Source organism: Leptopilina boulardi, unplaced genomic scaffold (genome assembly GCF_019393585.1).
Source record: "Leptopilina boulardi isolate dan_hultmark-lab unplaced genomic scaffold, ZJU_Lbou_2.1 LbouV2_122, whole genome shotgun sequence".
In the NCBI taxonomy this organism is placed as follows: Eukaryota; Metazoa; Arthropoda; class Insecta; order Hymenoptera; family Figitidae; genus Leptopilina; species Leptopilina boulardi.
Genome location: NW_026137666.1, coordinates 3,468,728 through 3,490,491, shown reverse-complemented (window position 1 = coordinate 3,490,491; position 21,764 = coordinate 3,468,728). Strand labels below are relative to the sequence as shown.

Here is a 21,764-nt window from a genome sequence, read left to right as displayed (position 1 = left end):
AACTACTAAATTCACACCGTGCCTGAACCAAAAAAAAGTTTGATTAAAATGGATCCAAAATCGGGTTTTTGGGGATCATTCTTCATCATATCAGAAGTAAAAATCCGTTGAGATCAAAATCCTAGCTGCTCCTTTTTTCGAGATATCGGTATTTTCGTTTATTTAATTTTGCGAATATTCTAAAAACACTCAGTTTGGAACTTGTAACTACTTGTACGCAAACAAATCTTACAAAAAGTATCTTAAATATATTTTTTATTTGTAATTACATGTGAAAACCTTTAAAATAAAAACTCAATGAAGAAAATTAGTTAATATTTGTCAATATATTAGGTTTTTTTTATATTGAGCTCAATTAGAGTCGATTTTGAATTTTTTGATATTTTAGGTCATACCTATTTCCAAACCCTTTATATTTATGTTAAATATATTTTTTATATTTTAATACTGTTTGCACAACAAATTAATTTATATGATTTAGAAAGAACGAAACAAATTTTTTTATTACATCTGGTAGAGAATGATATTTGTAAAATATCATAAGCAAAATAAGAAGTTGAATAATTTTCAAACTAAACAATAGATTTAAAATTTTGAAACAAAAATGTATATAAATGGATATCTTGCATGAACTGTAATAATCAGTATAATACAACTCACTTAAAAGTAACGAAATAAAAATTCGACATTTTTCGCATAAGTCTCAATGGAAATTTCTCATCTTTAAATGCATTTCGTAGAGATTCTAACTTTTAAAAATCGACGATGGACCAAATCACTAATCTGTTCAAAAGAATACAACAAATTTTTTCAAAAAAATATATTTAACATGAATATAAAGGGTTTTGAAATAGGTATGACCTAAGATATCAAAAAATTCAAAATCGACTCTAATTGAGCTCAATATAAAAAAAACCAAATATATTGACAAATATTAACAAATTTTCTTCATTGAGTTTTTATTTTAAAGGTTTTTACATCTAATTACATATAAAAAATATATTTAAGATACTTTTTGTAAGATTTGTTTGCGTACATGTAGTTACAAGTTCCAAACTGAGTGTTTTTAGAATATTCGCAAAATTAAATAAACGAAAATACCGATATCTCGAAAAAAGGAGCAGCTAGGATTTTGATCTCAACGGATTTTTACTTCTGATATGATGAAGAATGATCCCCAAAAACCCGATTTTGGATCCATTTTAATCATCTGTCGAAAACTATTGACAGAATAAGAAAAATATCTAAAGAAAATAAAAATTATATCATTTTATTGGTACTTCAAGTGAGAGCTCCCAATACCCCACAGGTGGGGTAATGGGAGAAAATGCATTTTTTTAGAAAACATTTTTTTTGTAAACTTACTTTTTTGTTCTTAATTTCTAATTAATTATAATTAAAGATAAATAACAAAAGGAGTAAAAAATGACCAAAACAATATTTTATTATAACAATAAGCTGGTTTTTTTAATGATTGTCCTTAACCTTCGCTTGACAAGATGCCCACCCAGGGTGGGCCAGACAAATTGAAATTGCCATATCTTCTAAAGTTTTGCCTTAATTGAATCGCGATTTTAAGTCACTGAACAAAATCTTAAGAACTTTCAAAAAATGTAAAAACAAATTTTAAAAAAAAATTTCTTCTTGATTATTTATAACTTTTATCAATGTATGTACGGAGATAACCGGGATGATTCAGATATTTTTTTAATTCTATTTTACAAAAAGACTTGAAATCATGCAGACTTTTCACTGTGAGTGTTTTATGATGTCAAATAATAGATATAAAAAATATTATATTGCATTTTTCATTTGTTTAAACAATTTATTGTTATTATTTATTAACTTTCTTTGTTCTGCACCTAGAAAGATGCAGTTTTTTTCTAATTTTGCAATTTATAAAGCGGAATATATAATAAAAGATAGATTTGATGTAAAATTAGTAATTCAACAATTGTTTAAACAATTTGTTGTTGTTATTTACTAACTTTTTTTGTACGGCACCTGGAAAGTTGCCGTTTTTTTCTAATTTTGCAACTCATCAAGCCGAATATAATAAAAGATAGATTTGATGTAAAATTGTAAATTCAACAATTGTTTAAACAATTGTTAAATTAGTAAATTTATGTCAAATCTGTCTGGCTATATTATATTCGGTTTGATAAATTGCAAAATTGGGAAAAAACTGCATCTTTCTAGGTACACTACAAGAAAGTTAATAAATAACAACAATAAATTGTTTAAACAATCGTTTGAATACTAAATTCATATAAAATCTTCATGTTTATTATGTTGAGCTTGTTAAGTTGCAAAATTAGAAAAAAATTGCAACTTTCTTGGAACATTATAAAGAAAGTTAATAAATAGCAACAATTATTTGTTTAAACAATTGGTTAAATAGTAAATTCATATAAAATCTTTGTGTTATTATGTTGTGCTTGTTAAGTTGCAAAATTAGAAAAAAATTGCAATTTTCTAGGAATATTATGAAGAATGTTAATAAATAGCAACAATTATTTGTTTAAACAATTTATAATAATAGTTGTTGCAAATTGAATTATATATTTTATTTTATTTATAACCTTTGAATTAATAACTACGAAGAAAAGGTGACAAAGGAGGAGGGCCCCTAAGGCCTATATTTCGTCCCCTTGGGATTTTAATTTAAATGGTTGAAAACTTTTTCTTATAGTAGAAAAAGTAATTTTTCATTGATTTTAGGTAAAACGGGGGTGTTTTGGTCAAATTAACCCTTAGATTTTAGGGTTTTTTTTCAAAAAGAGTGTCGAAAAACATGCAAAAAACATTTTCCAAATGTTGAGCAATTGGCTTGAAAATCGTTGCTCGGGGGTTTTCGGGGTCGCTGATTACGAATCCGAGGTTAGTTTTTCAAAATTCAAAATGGCGGATCAAAAATGGCTGACATATTTTCGAAAAATTCATTGGATTTGCCTGAAACTCGTGACTCGGGGGTTTTCGGAGTCGCTGATTACGAATCCGAGGTCAGTTTTTCAAAATTCAAAATGGCGGATCCAATATAGCGGAATTTTTTTTAAAAAATCGTTTAGATTTGCTTGAACCTCTCCTCCGGGGTTTTTGGGGTCGCTGATTACGAATCAGAGGTCAGTTTTTCAAAATTCAAAATGGCGGATCCAATATGGCGGAGAACTATTAAAAAAATCGTTTGGATTTGCTAGAAACTCTCTACTCGGGGGTTTTTGGGGTCGCTGAAAATGAATCCGGAGTCAGTTTTTCAAAATTCAAAATGGCGGATGCAACATGGCGGACAAATATTTAAAATCACTGAAAACTACTTACTTCAGACGATTATATTAAGTTTTTTTAAAAGTTGGCCGCCATATTGGATCCGCCATTTTGAATTTTGAAAAACTGACCTCGGATTCGTAATCAGCGACTCCGAAAACCCCCGAGTCACGAGTTTCAGGCAAATCCAATGAATTTTTCAAAAATATGTCAGCCATTTTTGATCCGCCATTTTGAATTTTGAAAAACTAACCTCGGATTCGTAATCAGCGACCCCGAAAACCCCCGAGCAACGATTTTCAAGCCAATTGCTCAACATTTGGAAAATGTTTTTTGCATGTTTTTCGACACTCTTTTTGAAAAAAAAACCCTAAAATCTAAGGGTTAATTTGACCAAAACACCCCCGTTTCACCTAAAATCAATGAAAAATTACTTTTTCTACTATAAGAAAAAGTTTTCAACCATTTAAATTAAAATCCCAAGGGGGCGAAATATAGGCCTTAGGGGCCCTCCTCCTTTATAAAATTCTTCTACTGTCGTATGTATATTTGAAAAAGTTATAAATTATTAATAATAAATTGTTTAAACAAATAAAAAATCAACAAAACATTAATAAAATATATTATTTGGTAACATATAACAATTTTGGAAAAAAACTGAATGATTCTAAGTTTTTATTGCAATATACAAAGAAGAAAACATTTGGCCCACCCTGGGTGGGATCTTGTGAACCGTGTATATAAAAAGTATCCAGTCCGGCGAAGGTTAAGGGGCTCTAATTCCCCTACCTTCCCCTACTTAAGAAGTTATGTTTCATTTTTCAAGTCAATTGGTTAAATATTTTTTGTGTTATCATGCATTTTGTTCTACCTATCTTTTCTATTATTTTTCTAAATATGTTATTCTTTTTTAATAGCAACTGATAATATTTTATATTCTTATTTTAAAATACTAACCTGTCATCATATTGTGATTCATAACTAGAACATTCTTGTTCATCTGACGGTTGAGGGGTAGGTAGTCTTTCAGGATCAGAATTATTCGAACTGTGTGATTGATTAGGTTCGAAAAGTTCCGACTTTATTTGTAGAAGTTCAAAAAGCTCCCTCAATGGTGTAAGCTCTGTAGACTGAAATGCAAAAAATGGGATATATCTTTTTTAACAGTAACACAAAAACTGGATATGCTGCTTCTCCTTGTAGTAGTTCTGTAACGGGATTACGAATAGCAACAGCACTACAAAGATGTGGCTCCGTAGCGATTTGAAGCTACAGTCCCTAGAAAAAATTTTTAACTACTGGGTGACAAAAAATTGCATTAATTTGACAGATTTAGGATAGTACAATTCCCAGAAAAAACCTAATCTCAAATTGAGTACACTGAAAAAACGATATGTTTAAAGTATAGTCAAAAGTTGGGAAAAATGGCTACACATGGGCATTTTTCTAAAATTTAAAATTCTCTTGTATTTTTACTAAAATATATTCCTTAAAGTGTATTCAAACAGTGGTGTAAAGATTAAAACAAATGTTAGACTAAACTATAGAACGCATTTGATCATAAACTGATTTACTTTTGGTAGTACTTCATGCTTTACTTGGGTACTTATTCGTATGCGTGTGTCACAGTTCGTTCAAAAGTTGAGTAAAACGTATGTCCCCACCACGCAACTTCTGCCAGGACTGAATGTGAAACACTAGGCACCCGTAAAAAATTTTAACTTAAACAATATTTATAAAACTTTTTGAAAATTTGTAAATAAGTTTACTAGTAGCATTTACTTTTAATAAAGCAGTTCAAAAAGATAAAAGTAAATAATTATTAACAATTATAGATAATAAAACCATATATATTTTAACAGGGCGCCAAGTTTCTTTATTACGCACCTGAACCTATCACACTAAAAAATGGGATTTCATAATAAGTCTTTTCATTTAATGTTAAATATTTTATTATTATTAGTTTAATATTGTTTATTTGAAAATTGAAAAAAATTTATTTTAAAACTTTGCTTTTATGTTTGTCTTATTCACATGAAAAAATCTGTTATTCTATAAATTTCAATATAATTTATATTCTATTTAGTTATTTATTACAATATAAAATAAATTACTATTTCTTCTGCTAAATAATTTTTACTTTATTTTTATTCTGTTTTTTTAAATAGATTAATATTTTTTTCATATTTTTTTTTTATTTTAAATTAAAAACTTGAATGAAATTTTTAATTTCTAAACCATAATTAATTGACCGCAATATATTTCATTCTATTAAGAGTCAATAATATAATTATAAAAGTAAAATAAATCATTTATTCATTTTACAAGCGTTTCTCACAAGTTGTGAATTTTTCTGCCACTTGATATATGGGCATATCTCTAGAACTTTTAAACTTTGAGATATTAGAAAAATTAATTTTTTTTCAGGGCACATTCGTGAAACAAATTTTATTGTCTTCAGTATTGATCAAATACTATAAAAAAATTTGCGTAACTCATTTTTACACATTGTTAGGCATCACAGTGGGCCTTATTGCAAAAAATCTGCCCAAAATCTCTACATGTGTTTAAAACTGACTGGAATTTGTAACTCGCGGATTTTTTTGGTCGCTGATTACAAATGCGACGTTAGTTTTTCAAAATTCAAAATGGCGGATCCAATATGGCGGACGACTTTTAAAAAAATTGATCGAATTTGTCTGAAATTTGTTACTCGGGGGTTTTTTGGGTCGCTACCACCTTTAAAATGATTTAATGCTACAGTTTCAAAAATTTTATGGCCTATTGTTTATTAAGTCATAAGTAAATGTAGTTTATAACAATTTTTGAATTTTTTAAAATTATTTTTTTAAAAATTTTTTAAAAAATTTTGTTTGCAATTTTGGATCTACCATTTTGAATTTTGAAAAATTAAGTTCAGATTCGTAATCAGCGACCCCATAAACCCCCGAGTAACAAATTTTAGGCCAATGGGATCAATTTTGTAAAAAGTCATCCGCCATATTGAATCTGCCATTATGAATTTTGTAAAACTAAGTTCAGATTCGTAGTCAGCGACGCAAAAAACCCCCGAGTAACGAATTTCAGGCCAATTGGATCAATTTTTTTAAAAGTCATCCGCCATTTTGAATTTTGAAAAACAAAGTTCAGATTCATAATCAGCGACCTCAAAAACCCCGGAGTAACAAATTTGAGGCCAATGGGATCACTTTTTTAAAAAGTCGTCCGCCATATTGGATTCGCCATTTTGAATTTTGGAAAATTTAAAATTCAGATTAGTAGTCGCAGCGACCCCAAAAACCTTCGAGTGAGAAATATCAGCCAGATTTAAACACATCTATTAGTTAATACTTACTTTTCTTCACAAACTATGCGTCGGACAGTTTAGGTTTATATTCATTATTAATTATACAGTTTTAATGAAGTGTGCAAAGGTTAACTATTTTTCTGTATACTTTTATAATGCATGAGAAGAGATTACAATGAGTTGGGAGCATTTAGAAGCAAAATTCAACATGTGCTTTTCAAATATGTGGTATTTTGATTTGAGTTACGTTTTAAAATTTAATGTTTGAAGTCATTGCATTCTTTGTGTAAAGGAGGCACACATTCCTGTATGGGTTCAAATTACTTCTTATTAGGTAGATAATATAATCCCGTTGTGCCGTTACTCAAAAACCTTCGTTAAAAAAGTTATATCAGTTTAACTGCTAACTTGTAGAAATTTTGAAAAAGTTGTCTCGCAAGTTTGAAGCTACATAGTTTTTATTCAATTTGAGGCACATCATTGTTTCATGGATTTTTTAGTTCTTTACACTCCCACCTACTTCTATTGCAAGCCACAAGACACACAATGTTTCGTTAAAAAAGTTACAGTCTATAAACTAAAAAAAAACAGTCAATATCATACACTAGAAACTGTCGATTTCACCACTTTAACTTACGTTCGTCATTTCCTACATAATTAAAAAAATTATATAACGCATGATACATTTAAAAAGCCCTATAATTGGTCAAATTATGGTATTGAAAAATTATTTAAAAAATTCTTAAGGTATCATAATGAGCGATAACATAAAATTTAAAAGTTCTAGAGATATGCCCATATAAGGACAGTTTAAATCATTCCGTTCAATGTAACTGTGAGCGAAATTAGTATTGCGTTGTATGTGTGTTAGGTTTGGTTATTTGTGAGCGTATTATATGTATTGTGCGTGTTATAAGGTGTGTGAGTGAAAAAGCATATGGCTGACAATGTAAACAGAAAAAATTGTCAAAACCTATCAAAGCACAATAGCATAAACATTAGGCTAATTTTGAATGTGGACAAAATGCAAGAAAAAAATTTATGATTACTTTCTGTAATTTCTATTATTTTTTATATTCATCTCTTTATTTCTTCTAACATAATTTATTATTATTATTATATATAATAATTTGTCAGTTCATTCATTCATTCATTCCGTCCGCACCCGTGCTGCATTTTCGGTACAGAGAGAAGAACAAGTTATGGAGAGAGAAAGATATATCTTTATTTTGCAAATGAGGGTTCGCTTGACCTGCAATCTGTTAAAGAGGATTAAATAATAACTCTGAGGACCCAGGTAATAATTTCTTACTCCCTTTATTACGTGGAAAGTTATAAAGAAAGTCTAAAACTGAATAGGGTAACGCATATCTTTATTTCTTACACCAAGGAATATAACATAAGTTTTTCTTCGTTTAATATTTCGTTTCTTTATCTAGACAATTCAAAATGACATAAGAATATCTTCGTCTAAAATCTTAATCTTCTTCCTTTTTGTTTTGAAAATAAAAATAAATATATATCTGTATATATGTATATACCTGTATTAGAGCCCCGGAAAATTTTATTTAAAAAAATTTAAAATTATTACCTGCAATATTAAACGAAAAAGAAGTTCATAAGTTATATTCCTTGGTGTGAGAAGGAAAGATATGCGTTACCTCAACCGATACCTCATTAGCAAAGGTTCTATTGTCCAAGGGTTGGTATATCTTTATTTTTGCATGTAATAAGTAGGAGAATAGAAATTATTACCTGGGTTCTCAGACTTAATCCTCATTAACAAAGGTTCTAATTGTCCAAGGGTTGGTACATCTTTGTATATAAAATGCCCACATTCTGACGAGTTCCAGTTCGTCACATTGCACTTTGTAAAATATTTTCGATTTAAAAATACAGTATTACAGTGAATTAATATATAAATTCACTCACTGTATGTGAGAGAATACAAAGTAAACTTAGTGTATATATTGTGACTGTTGTGTATATAAAGTGAACTTCGTAGTGAATATAATGTCAACTTCGTGAATATATTAAGTAAGTAATATAATAAGTACTGTTACATTTTTAATCTGATTCTTTACCTCATTTTGTAAATTAATTACTTGAACAATTTACTATTGAAAAAATCGAATTGATGATATTTATATTGGAAAATAAATTGGAAATTGGTTATATTTGATAAAAGACAAAATTGGTTATATTTGATAAAAGGCAAAATTGGTTATATTGGATAAAAGGCAAAAATTGGTTATATTGGATAAAAAGTAAAAATGGTTATATTGGATTAAAGGTAAAATTGAGTATTTTGGATAAAAGTCAAAATTGGTTGCATTGGACAAAAGGCAAAATTGGTTATATTTGATTAAAGGCAAAATTGGTTTTATTGGATAAAAAACAAAATTGGTTATACTGGATAAAAAGCAAAAATGGTTATATTGGATTAAAGGCAAAATTTGTTGAATTGGATAAAAGGCAAAATTGGTTATGTTGGAGAGAGTGAGTGAGAGGGTTAAAGGTATTTAGATTTTCTTGAATCAAAAAGAAAATTAAACGAAGTATACTATGGTCAACATAAAAGAGGATGTTATTTTAAGTGATAAAGATTTCAAAATTATTAAAAATAGAAATTAATTGTTAAATGACATGCATATGTACAAATTTGAAGATTTATTAACCCCTTCACTGTTATTGACCTCTATAGAGGCAAAAAAATGTCGTGCCACCAGTGTGCATGACCGCTATAGAGGCATCTCAAAAAAAATAAGTAGACACAAAATACGATAAATTATCGATAGTTAACTTCATTATTTTAATAATCGTTTACTTCATTATTTTAAGAATACAATAAACTTGTCAATGGGTATTCTTAGATTTTCGGGTTTTTTTTAATATCAATTTAAAAAAAAAAAAAAAATTTCCCACATACGGGGCACTGAACCTTTACTTTTGCTGCACTGCGAAGGGGTTAAGAAAAGATACAATTTTTTTTTTCAATATGCAAAGTACTTTGTTTGTATAAATGCTTGATTTTATTATCCGAAATGGAGAAGGTGAAAAACATATTTAAATACATTTTATCGGTAATAACAATTATGGTCATTCGATTCGTGTCTATTACGATGGAGTAAGGCTTTATATTTTTTATAGCCTTAATGAGGGTTGTTTAAATGTGCATCAAATACAATATTTAAGTAGATTGTTCCCTTTTAAACCTACAGTAGTTTTTGTAGCTGTTGTTCAACAACCTTTTGGTAGTGTTGAGTGTGGAGTATATGCAGTAGCATTTGCAACATCTATATTTTTTAACGTAATGCCAAACAGCGTAAATTATGAAACTGATAATAACAGAATGAGAAACCATTTAAAGTCAATGTTTGAAAATAATCGCTTAAATCATTTTCCGACAGTAAGAACGTCTCATAATAGGAATTCGTTAGTAGTGAATAATTGGAACCGTCTTTTCATAAATCGAGCTCAGGAACTTAAAAATAATATTATCAACCCTTGTTCTGTTTTTAATACTTTTCCCAGTAATAATATTAACAGAGTTCTATTAACACGAGATTAAGAAATTAAACATTCTCTAAATGACACTAGTGAAAAGAAAATAATTCATACAACTAATAATAATGTGAACAAAATTACACCTCTTAAATATTCAGAAATGTAGAATTTCATGAGTGAAAAAAATGATAAAAAGATAGAATGATAGAACGAGAAAATGTAATCGTAATGAAACAAAAAGAGAAATACAAAAGAAAGAGAGCAAAAAAAACTTTGATATGCAAAAAAAAGAAATTATCTAAAGAAACTGAAGATGAAAAAAAATACGCAAGGATAAAAATTTGGCATGTAGGAATCTAAAAATATTAATGGAAACTCAAGATGAAAAGAAACTGCACCAAGAAAATAATTTGTCATGTAAGAAGAACAAATTTTTTACTGAAACGGAAACTGAAAAGAAAGTGCGTCAAGAAAAGAATTTTGCATGTAAAAACGATAATCGGAATAAAAAAAGAAGTGTAGGAGTTGCAATAATGTCTTTTAAAGATTTCGATGAAAGTAAAGTTCCAGAGAATTATTTAGATTTGATGAATGCAGAATGTAAATTTTGTAATGCGTTACATTTTCTGTGTGAAAGACCGTCAGATAGATTATTTAGTAGTTACTGTCATAAGGGAAAAGTAAAGTTACAAGATTTAAATCCCTATCCGATTTATTTAATAAATTTGTTATTTTTTATTATTTTTTACATAAATTGTTAATCAATCATTATTAATTAATAACATTTTTTACGTATTTTTATGTGTAGATTATAGAAATAATTTGAAGAATAAGAAGTGGAAAAAAGTAGACTTTTTCCTTAAGTTTATTTCTTCAGTCGTTATAACTCTAAAATAAAAAAATCGGATACGTGCTAGTTACACTCGCACCGAAATTGAGGGTTCCGTACACGAAGCGAATTTATTTGGCATAAAAACAAATGTTTAAAAAATATGTGATGTATATCAAATAATATATGTGATACGAAGAGGAACAATTCATGATTTTTTCTAATATAAACATTTTTTTCTTGATAGCACCAGAAAAATAAAGTCCAATCGTCCTTGCTATATTTTGTGCGCTAGGGAGATTAAACTATTTTTTTCGAAATTTTTTACTTTTCCTTGACAACGCTATGTAAATTGATGCAAATCAAGTTCGCTATACTTTTCCTTAATTTTTACGTAAAAATACGTAAGTGTACCAAATTTAAGCTCTTTATGTCAAAAGATGTGGCCGCTAGGGGGGGTAAATAGTTATTTTTAAGCATTTTTCGTAAAAATTCATGGTTTTTTCTTGTCAACGCTATTATAATCAATTGCAATCAGGTTCGCTTTATTTTTCCTGTAATCTACACGCGAAAATATATATGTGACCGGGTCTGAGAAAACGGTGTTATCGACCAAAAAATCAATTTTTTATGATGGTTTCTTATTGTTTAAGGTATTAAGGTATCCCATCGCGTGTCGGACTTGTTTGTGTCGGACGCTAAAAATTCGGACGACAAAAAATTTTCAGTGGACTGAAGAAGTAAATAGGGATTTGCACACTTTCCGATTTAAAATCGGACCGACAAAATGTCCTTGTGCTGCCGGAAGAATCGACTAGAACGTCCGACTGTCGGATAATGTCGTCAATGCAGTCTCTTATGAAAAGCAATGGATGCTTGCACACTATCCGACAATTTTTCGTCCGACGTTCATAGAATCAGGTAGTTTTTTCAATTCTACGTGAATTCTATTATAAAAATGAAAAATTTGAATTTTCTTATTTGTTTATAACAATTTGTGTAAGCAAAGTATTTTTTTAAACAATTTTTTATTAAAATTTTTTTTCCTAAACCATCGCATACATGAAGTTTTCTTAGGATGATCAAATGTCGTACGACAAAAATCGGACAGTGTGCAAAGCTCGTTCGTCCGACAAAAAGTCGTCCGACACAAATCGGATGGTGTCCAACGTGCACACTATTTTTTAACACTTCGGTCTGTGAGCGTATGTTCCACGTGGTCCCCGTTGGAAGTGCAGAATTCTTGTCCTCGCAAACTCACGCCCACTCCTGTTGGGGTGTTATCGGGTCCAAGATGAATGTTACTAACCGTTTCGCCATTTCATTGGGCACCTTATTGTATGAAGGTGTGTGACCTACCAGAACATCGGTGGGTGGAGGTTAGCTCGGAGACGGAACATCCACGAGGTCCCCGCTAGGTACTTTGATTCCCTTCTTCCGCTCAAGATTCTCGAATCTTGCACGGGCGAAGGGAATCAATGCAAACCGTCTCCTCCTGGAAGGGCACGCGGTCTTCTTCGCCGTTTTGGTTCTTAAGGATCTTACAACGGAAATTTTTCCTTACTCTTTCCCGATGCCAAATCGCCGCCGTTTCAACATGTCAATAGTTCTTTCGTTAGGGGGTAGATTAGCTTATTTTAACATCAAGAGTTATAGTCGTTAAGGACCCAGGTATCTCAGTCGGCCTTAAGCACGATAGTAAGCGCAATTCTGTAAATTGCCCCAAACTTGTAAATTTTCATATATTTTTTCGTATTGAAACATTAGAATTTGATATCTGTAAAAAAAATTTTGTATGTTTGTCTGTATGCAAAACTTTGTTTGCGCATCACTCAAAAACGGTTCAACCAAATCAAGTGTAGTAAGATTTTTTATTAGAGAAACAGCTAACTTAAAATCATCAATTCACAGAATTTAAAAATATTTAGTTGAATCAAAGATATAGCAGAAAAAACGTTTTTTTGGAGGTTAAAAAATCGAAACAACTATTATTGTAACCAATTGCTTTCAAATTTAATTTAGGGGTATATTTTTAGGATCTGTGATTACGATTTTCACGTCAAAATAAGAAAATGAAAACTAATATCTTCCTTAAACTTAAATTATGATTTAAACTTAATTTTACCAAATTAAATTTTTTTATTAAATTAAACATTTCAATGATATTATTTCCAAGATGCACCACGTAGAGGTAACCAGTCATACATTTCACCCACACAGCACCAAAAACTTATCAAATATTCCTTCACAAAAATACATATACTCAAAAGAATACTATGATTATAAACTATAATATACTACATTTTCTATGACACTTCTATAATATATTCGTCGAATTTTGTCTGCTGTGTGGTTACAAATCTGTAATTTATAATAATTACAGATTTGTTCATACAAAATAATTAGAGACGCATAAATTCAATTATTACAATTATTTGTTCATAACGACAAACTATGTCAAAAATTTTGGATTCAGAGCAATGTACAGACAAAAGTCTGATTTTATTAATATAGATTAAAAATTTTTAAATTATTAATTTAGATTAAAAGTTCGTTATTTCACTATTTTTGCCATAAAATTTAAATTAGAATTATAAAAAATACTTTCATATACGTTTTAAATGCAACAATTTACAAAAATACTATGTTTTCCATTTTCTAAAATCAACTTTTAAAATTTCTCATTTTGTGATTTTTAAATTTATAATTTCACTTCTCTGATGACAAATTCTAAATAAGAGAACCTGGAAATACTCATGCCACGGTGTGCCCGAAGGGGATTTAAATAAAAGTTATTTGGCACTCAAAAATTCTTGTTGATTATAATTTTTCGATGCTTAAAAAGCATGTTTCAATAGGTTTTAAAATGAGTTTACGTGCCTGATTTAAAAAAAATTAGTTTTAATTTTTAAAAAGGCTATTTTATGAAGAACAAAACTTATTTATTGCACAAATATAAAAACAAAGCAAGAAGACATTTTGAAGGTTAATGAAATATGAATAACATTCATTAATTTAAATTAAGTCAAATGCATAACACCTTTTATCTATACATGTGTACTGTTGTAGCTTCGTACAGCTCGAAGTAATTTATCAAATTATTTTTCATTAACTTTTGATACTTTATAGTTTTTTCACTTTTCATTAAAATCGTGATGCACAGACTCTGTAGCTTGTTCTGCAAAAAATCCTAAGCCAATCTGATGTTTTGAGCCTAGATGTTCATAACTTTTTTGAAATTCAGTAATATGCTGTTTAAAATGTGGTCCCAGTTTCAGTAAAAAACAATCGTCAAAAACCGTTTTAAATTTTCTAAAAGCATCTACGTACGCAATGCATCCCGCCAGACCATCAGGTTTAATTTCGCACAACCTTTGGAGTTTGTCAACATTATTTAGGAGGGCTTTACATGCATTTCTTTCAAACGAAAAATTACCACCATTTGAATGACTTCTTTCAACATTACTTTGCTGTGCCCACTTTGTTGCAATATCGGGATAGTGTTCAAGTATGCTACTGTAAAGCGTGTTAACACATCCTAACAATAGATGTAGTTCCGGAGGAGGGATCACGTCCAAAATCTGTTGATCGTCATCTGAACAAAACAAAGGTGGATGAATGCAATTTTTAAAATCCTTTACCTTACTTTTTACACTTTCGTGTCTCCGCCAAGCATTGTGATTAGAAAGACAGCTTGCTGTTGTTATTAAGTACCACACGAACTTAAATTATATTTGGTAACGTCGCACCAAATACATGGAAAATAACTTGCGTTACTTGTTAAACCGGTAATAATATTAGCAAGTTTCAAATCCGTCGTGATTGTTCCAGGATATTCAGTCAGGCATTCATTTATTCTCAGTTTTGACCACACAAGTTGGACATTGTTGTAATTTTCTTGTGTATCTGTAGCAAGAGCAATGATAAATATTTTTTTCACAACGGTATCTTTCCATTTTTCACGGTTTTTTGAAGTTTTCTTGTTTAGGTTATCATCTTTTTTCTTTGATTGAATAGACAAAGTAAATTTCAATGAACCACCGCCACCATCAATACCAAAATTCAAGTGAAAATCAAAAACTTTCCGTTTATCAATCACGTTTTCTATATAGAGCATCAGGTCCACACAAACAACAGCAAGATTTGGAACTTTGGTCGTTACATCCTTCTTCGTAATTTCAAAAGCAAATGAATGTAAATCAAAATATTTGTCCAGGTTCTGAGATTTGAGAAACATTTTATCTCGAGCATGAGGTTCAATAATATTTTTTGTACTTGTTTTGTCCCTTATAAATTTGGAGACATCACGCACCTGACGATCAGATAAATTTAGATCCATTTGTAAGACAGATAAATCATCAGACGATATTTGACGAACTTGATTTTCCTTTTGTGCATTTACGAATATATTTAATGGTTTACCACGCTGATGTGATAAAGATACTGCAACATTTGATTTGTGTTCTTTGACATTTAATTTATCTTTAACTGTGTCTGTTTTCAATATTTCAGATACTAAATGTTCAGCTTCCTTTGGTGTTTGGATACATTCTTGAACATTTTTTATTAATGTAGTTGAGTTACATTTGTGACTAACACCTTTAGCAATTAAAGTAAGACACTTCAAGCATCGCTTACCAACAGTCTTTAACAATTTAGAAGATTTTTTTCTTTATTTACTGAATTAAAATTTCCTTGTTTTGATCTAATTTCATTACACAAAGTACACTCAGATTCTTTTCCTGACTCTGATCCACGGGTTTTTATTTTAAAATGATACTTTGAGTAGTCCGGCATTTGAATTGAGCTTTTCAAACTTACATTTGAATTAGCCCTCAAAATTTTGTGCCTACAAGCACAACAAACAACAACAGGTAACCGTAAATCCTTTTCATTAAAATCAGGAAATAGCACTTTGATTTCAGATCCTATTTTACCTGTAGTTTTAAAATACTGATTTTTCGGTTTCTTTTTGCATATCAAGCACATATTGTGACGATTCTGTTCATGGGTTCTGGCAGATTTACCTTGAAACTCTATCTTGAATGATTGCTATTGCAAAATGAAGATGTGATATAATAGGTTAAATAAACATTTTTAAAGGAAGGTAATATTTGATATTCCGCTAATTATACTTACACAGCCTTTGAATAATTTTTAAAATCGATTTATGTGTGTTAAATACATTATTTTTTCATTAAGTATTTTGATGTAAAAAAACTATACGTCGTTTCACAAACCAGAATGGTTAATCAAGATTATTTTACAATGACAGATGTATTCTCAAAACTGTAAAAAGCACCGACTTCTGAGTAAACAACTATTTGAACACTATTATAATATATATATATTTATATGTAGAATTAAAATATAATTAATAATTCTATGATTTATTATAGTTTTTATACATTAAATAAATTTTGGTTCCTCATAAAACACTATTTTTGCAATTAAACTAATTTTTTTTAAATTGGGCACGTAAACTGATTTATACATCGAATTATCATAATCAACAAGAATTTTTGAGTGACATTTAACTTTTTCATAAACCCCCCTCGAGCGCACCGTGCTGCATCAAGTTTAGGAGCAATTGATTGCAATTATTGATTTTTCGATTTTTTTAACCTCCAAAAAAACGTTTTTTCTGCTATATCTTTGATTCAACTAAATATTTTTAAATTCTGTGAAATGATGATTTTAAGTTAGCTGTTTCTCTAATAAAAAATCTTACTACACTTGATTTGGTTGAACCGTTTTTGAGTGATGCGCAAACAAAGTTTTGCATACAGACAGACAGACAAAAATTTTTTTACAGAAATCAAATTCTAATGTTTCAAAACGAAAAAATATATGAAAATTTCCAAGTTTGGGGCAATGTACAGACAGAAGTCTGATATTATTAATATAGATTGAAAAAAAATTTTTTCGTAGAGTAAGAATTTCCCTTCCGGAATGTTTAATAAAAAGTTGAGAAAAATTCGATCCTTGGATGGAATAAAATAACATAAAAATGGTATGTTATTAATATTGTTTATTGTCACAAAACAAGAAACGACGTTTCGATGACTTGGTTCGTCATCATCTTCAGGTTAAATTTACTGAAAATATTTATAATTTTATTTTTAACACCACATTATCTTTTTTTTTTTAAAAAAAATAATAAAGAATAAACAAGTAATAACAATCACCAAAAAAATTAATTGAACCGTTACATCTTAGCGTTAAAATTTTATTTTGCACAGACTATGCTGGCACGTCAGGTTTATAGACCGGTATCGTCAAGACTAAATTGAAAATACAAAATTTTTAAATGTAAATGAAATAGAGGAGTCAATGAACTTAGATGTAAACAGCACGTGGAAGTGAAATATTTTCAAGAAAATAGAATCACGAGTCTAATTTGGAAATTAAAGGGAAGTATATTTTGTTTAGATACATTATGTCTTCTTTTTTCTTAATAGTGGAATCATTGATTTTTATGTGTAACATTTCTGAAAAACATCGTTTTTTATAATTTTGTTCACGGTCTAGTATAAGAACATTATCCCAGTCAAACTCGTGATTCAATTCTGATCGATGTAATCCTACTACTGATTGAGCCGATGTTTTATTTTTAGTATTTTTATGCTCATTAATACGTGTTTTTAATGAACGTTTAGATTCTACAATGTAATTCGCTGGACAGTTTTTACAATTAAATTTATAAACAATGTTCCTTTCATCCCACTTATCAATAGGATCCTTACCTAATTTTATAATTCATCTTAAAGGTTTATTAACTATTGGAATAGTATGTATATTGTATGTTTTTAGAATTTTTGACAATCTAATGAAATTTGAGTTGTTATAAGGTAAACTGACTTTAGGAATTTTTTTATATAAAAGTGCTTGTGAATTTACAATATTATTAGAATTATTATCATTATTTTTATATGAAATTTAATGCTATTTAAACGAATTTTAGTATATTTTTTAATAAATTTAAGTGGATAATCATTGTTTTGTAAAATATTATTAATTTTCATTAAATTGTCATTGTGAAAGGAATGATGTGATAATAACATTGCTCGGTCTACAAGGTTATATACAATGTTTATTTTTTGTTGGAGTGGGTGATTTGAAAAGTAATTGATGAGTCTTCCAGAAGAAGATGATTTTTGATACCAATTATATGTAATGTTATTATTTTTTATAATTATAGAAATATCTAAATAATTGATTTGATTGTTATCTTGTTGTTCATGGGTGAATTTTAATTTATTGTGATAAGAATTAAAAGTTTCAATGACAGGTTTAATATGATCTTTATGTATACATAAAATAGTGTCATCAACATATCTAAAGTAAAAAATAGGTACACAATTATGTTCAATTTTTAATTTTTTAAGGCAATTACTTTCCAAATCATCCATTACAATATCAGCGAAAAACGCAGAAATTGGAGAACCCATAGGAGTACCACCAGTCTGTTGATAATAATTTCTATCGAAGACAAAGAAGGTGTTTTTATAAAGAAAATCAGTGCAATGTAAGATATCATTAAAGGGGATTTTACAATTATTAATATTTGTGATTCTACGTTCAAGACTTTGAATGACCAAGTCAAGAGGTACGTTGGTAAACAGAGATTTAACATCCAGAGAGACTAAAATGTAATCATTTGGTATATAATAATTTTTTATTTTTTCAATGAGCTCAAAACTATTATTAATATGTGATTTGGGAATACAGATATTATCTTTTAATTCATTGTTAAGATAAAAGGATTTGTACAGACAAACTGTACTATTACCCTTATCAGAGCTTGTAAACATTATTTCCGGGTTCTCTCTTAAAAAATTGTTAGTTAATTTTAATTTTTTGTTGAAAAGTTTTTCATCCTTTGTAATGTGTGGATTATTATTGTAGTTAAATTTGATATTATTGGAAACCTTGTTTCTAATCTCATCTTTAATGTTATTATTAATATCTAATTTCCCAACAGTATCTTCGATATTTTTCAATATGTCTAAAACATCCGACTTGTCGGTTGTTTTTTTCATTAAACTATAGTTTCGTCCTAAAGATGTCACTTCAATAACTTCATTTGGTAAATTTATTTTTGTTAAATTAACAATCCACTTGCTCTTGTCAAATTGAGGAGGGCGATTATTTTTGGATAGTAAATTATTGAATTTTTTATAATATGTATTTTTTAAATTATTGCGAATTGACAGAAATTTTGATTGTGATAATTCAAAGAAATCTTTTATAATATTGATATTTAATTTTGAATTTAGTATTGCATTTTTTAGTTTTTCAAGTTTTTTGTTAAGAAAATTAATATGAAAATGAACATCTTTGATTTCGTTCTTAAGTATTTTATATAAAAATTGTTTTTGTAATTTTTTAAAAGAATCGAAACAAGATTTACTATAGATAGTCAAATGTTTAAAACGTGTACCAATATTGACAATATGTTGTGGAAAAATATCATGGTACCTGCAGCTCAATAAAAATTAACGTCTTGACATGGATGTAGCTAGATGTCGTTGTGTAGAGGTCCAATCTTTTAGTAATTTTTGCGTTGTTCTATTTCATTTAGATTTAAAAATTTTGTATTTTCAATTTAGTCTTGACGATACCGGTCTATAAACCTGACGTGCCAGCATAGTCTGTGCAAAATAAAATTTTAACGCTAAGATGTTACGGTTCAATTAATTTTTTTGGTAATTGTTATTACTTGTTTATTCTTTATTATTTTTTTTTTTAAAAAAAAGATAATGTGGTGTTAAAAATAAAATTATAAATATTTTCAGTAAATTTAACTTGAAGATGATGACGAACCAAGTCATCGAAACGTCGTTTCTTGTTTTGTGACAATAAACAATATTAATAACATACCATTTTTATGTTATTTTATTCCTTCCAAGGATCGAATTTTTCTCAACTTTTTATTAAAAAAATTTTTCTTTAAAGTCAAATATTAAAAACGTTGTAATTTAAAAAATATTTTATCAAATTTAATAATTCTCAATTGATTTTTAAACTTTCACCAACAATGATAACTTTTTAGTAGAAAAGTATGGACAAATTTTGCAAAAATAAAAAAATTAACACAAGATCATGTACATGAACTTGCGCACGATCTTATACAAGTACACGAGCATGGACTCAAGATCTTGTTTCTTTAGTTACCATGAATAAACATATGCATGTTCTTGTACATATTCTTGTACAAGTTTTTTCAACCGGGGCCCGTGTAGAAAAATATCGTGATGCTAGGATAGCACCAGCCCAGCTTTCCATGACACTGTAATGGCGCTAGGCGCATTTGTAACAAATTTTGTATTCTAGTCACTACTAGTATTGCGGGAAAGGTGCTAGAACATATGTTCTAAAATTGCTTTTACGCGTTTTTACTATATTTATTAAGTGTGTGAGTAATAAAAAAACATGAGGAAGCTTTTTTGTCCGTCTTTAATTGAATGTGATGCTTAAAAATTAAAATAAAATTTTTTAAAAATAATTTACAACATATATTTCCATTAAATTTCCATAAATTATCATAAATTACCCTATAAATTTCCAAAATTAGTTTTAAAAATTTCCTTTTATGTATTATAAATTACCTCAAAAATTTCATAAATTACCGCATAAATTTATTTATTCATTTTTATTTGACCAAAAGTTATTGGAATTTTGATATCACAAAATTAATAATGTTATTTTTGAAATCATTATTGTATTACTATTTGGGACGCATGAATCTTCCACAAATCCTATTTGACCTGATGACAATTAATCAAAATTCACTTAGCCAAATCACCAGTTGCCATATTTTGAAAGTGTTTCTTCTTCTAATTCTACTTCTTATCTTATTCTCTTCTTCTCTTACCTTATTTTAAAAGCTTTAGCATAATGATTAATTTCTCTAAATAATTTTCCTATTTTTTTCATTAATGATGATAACCATTTCTTATTAGATTTATTCTTTAATCGTTCAAGTACTGCTTCATTGGTATCAAGAATGTACAACTGACCATAGTTTCGGTTGTCATTACGATCAAGATGAAGGGCATATGAGGCATTTTACGTGTAATGTCCTAAGTTAAAAAATTGATTTCTCGAAAAAAAGTGAAACTTGGGGCAATTGTTGTCCTACCTCATAGTGAAATATCCCCAAAAAAATTTTCGACTTTTTGAAATTTTTCATTTCTCCCTGACACCGCTTACAATTTGAATTTTTTCTGTCTATAAATGCAATAAAAAAATTTTTGGCAGGTATATTTTTTGAAGGTTTTTTCATGCTCTTTCCAATGGTGATTTTCGTTTTTCAAAATTTTTGAATTTTGACCTTGATTTTCTATAATTAAACATAAATTTGCTATTTTCACTAAAATCGATGCGTCAGTGTAAACAGCTACCGCGACGCGGTTTGAATCGGCCGCCTCGCCGCGCGCGCAGACATATAATCTTTGACATTTAATATCTCGAAAACAAAAAAATTGGCAATCTGAAAATATATATACAGATCGGAAAAAACCTCAGCTTTCGTTTGCAATTATTTATTTAAAAAAAAATCGCATCGATTTTAGTGAAAATAGCAAATTTATGTTTAATTATAGAAAATCAAGGTCAAAATTCAAAAATTTTAAAAACGAAATTCACCATTGGAAAAAGCATGAAAAAACCTTCAAAAAACATACCTACCAAAATTTTTTTATTGCATTTATAGACAGAAAAAATTCAAATAGTAGGCGGTGTCAGGGAAAACTAATAAAATTGACCCCCACTATCTCCCCCAAAATTTCAAAAAAGTTTTTGAGGATACTTTACTATCCGGTAGAACAACAATTTCCCCAAGTTTTACTTTTA

At 28.8% G+C, this 21,764-nt stretch overlaps 1 protein-coding gene across 3 annotated transcripts in view; it reads right to left on the bottom strand.

Annotated features, from left to right (window-relative positions):
- Positions 1-21,764, bottom strand: part of LOC127286997 (transcription factor Ken 2) — a 191,767-nt gene that overhangs the window by 77,285 nt on the left and 92,718 nt on the right. For all 3 annotated transcript variants that reach the window (XM_051313695.1, XM_051313679.1, XM_051313687.1), the window contains exon 3: positions 4,222-4,394. In XM_051313695.1, coding sequence (XP_051169652.1) covers positions 4,222-4,394 — 173 coding nt within the window. The remainder of the gene's footprint in view (positions 1-4,221; positions 4,395-21,764) is intronic.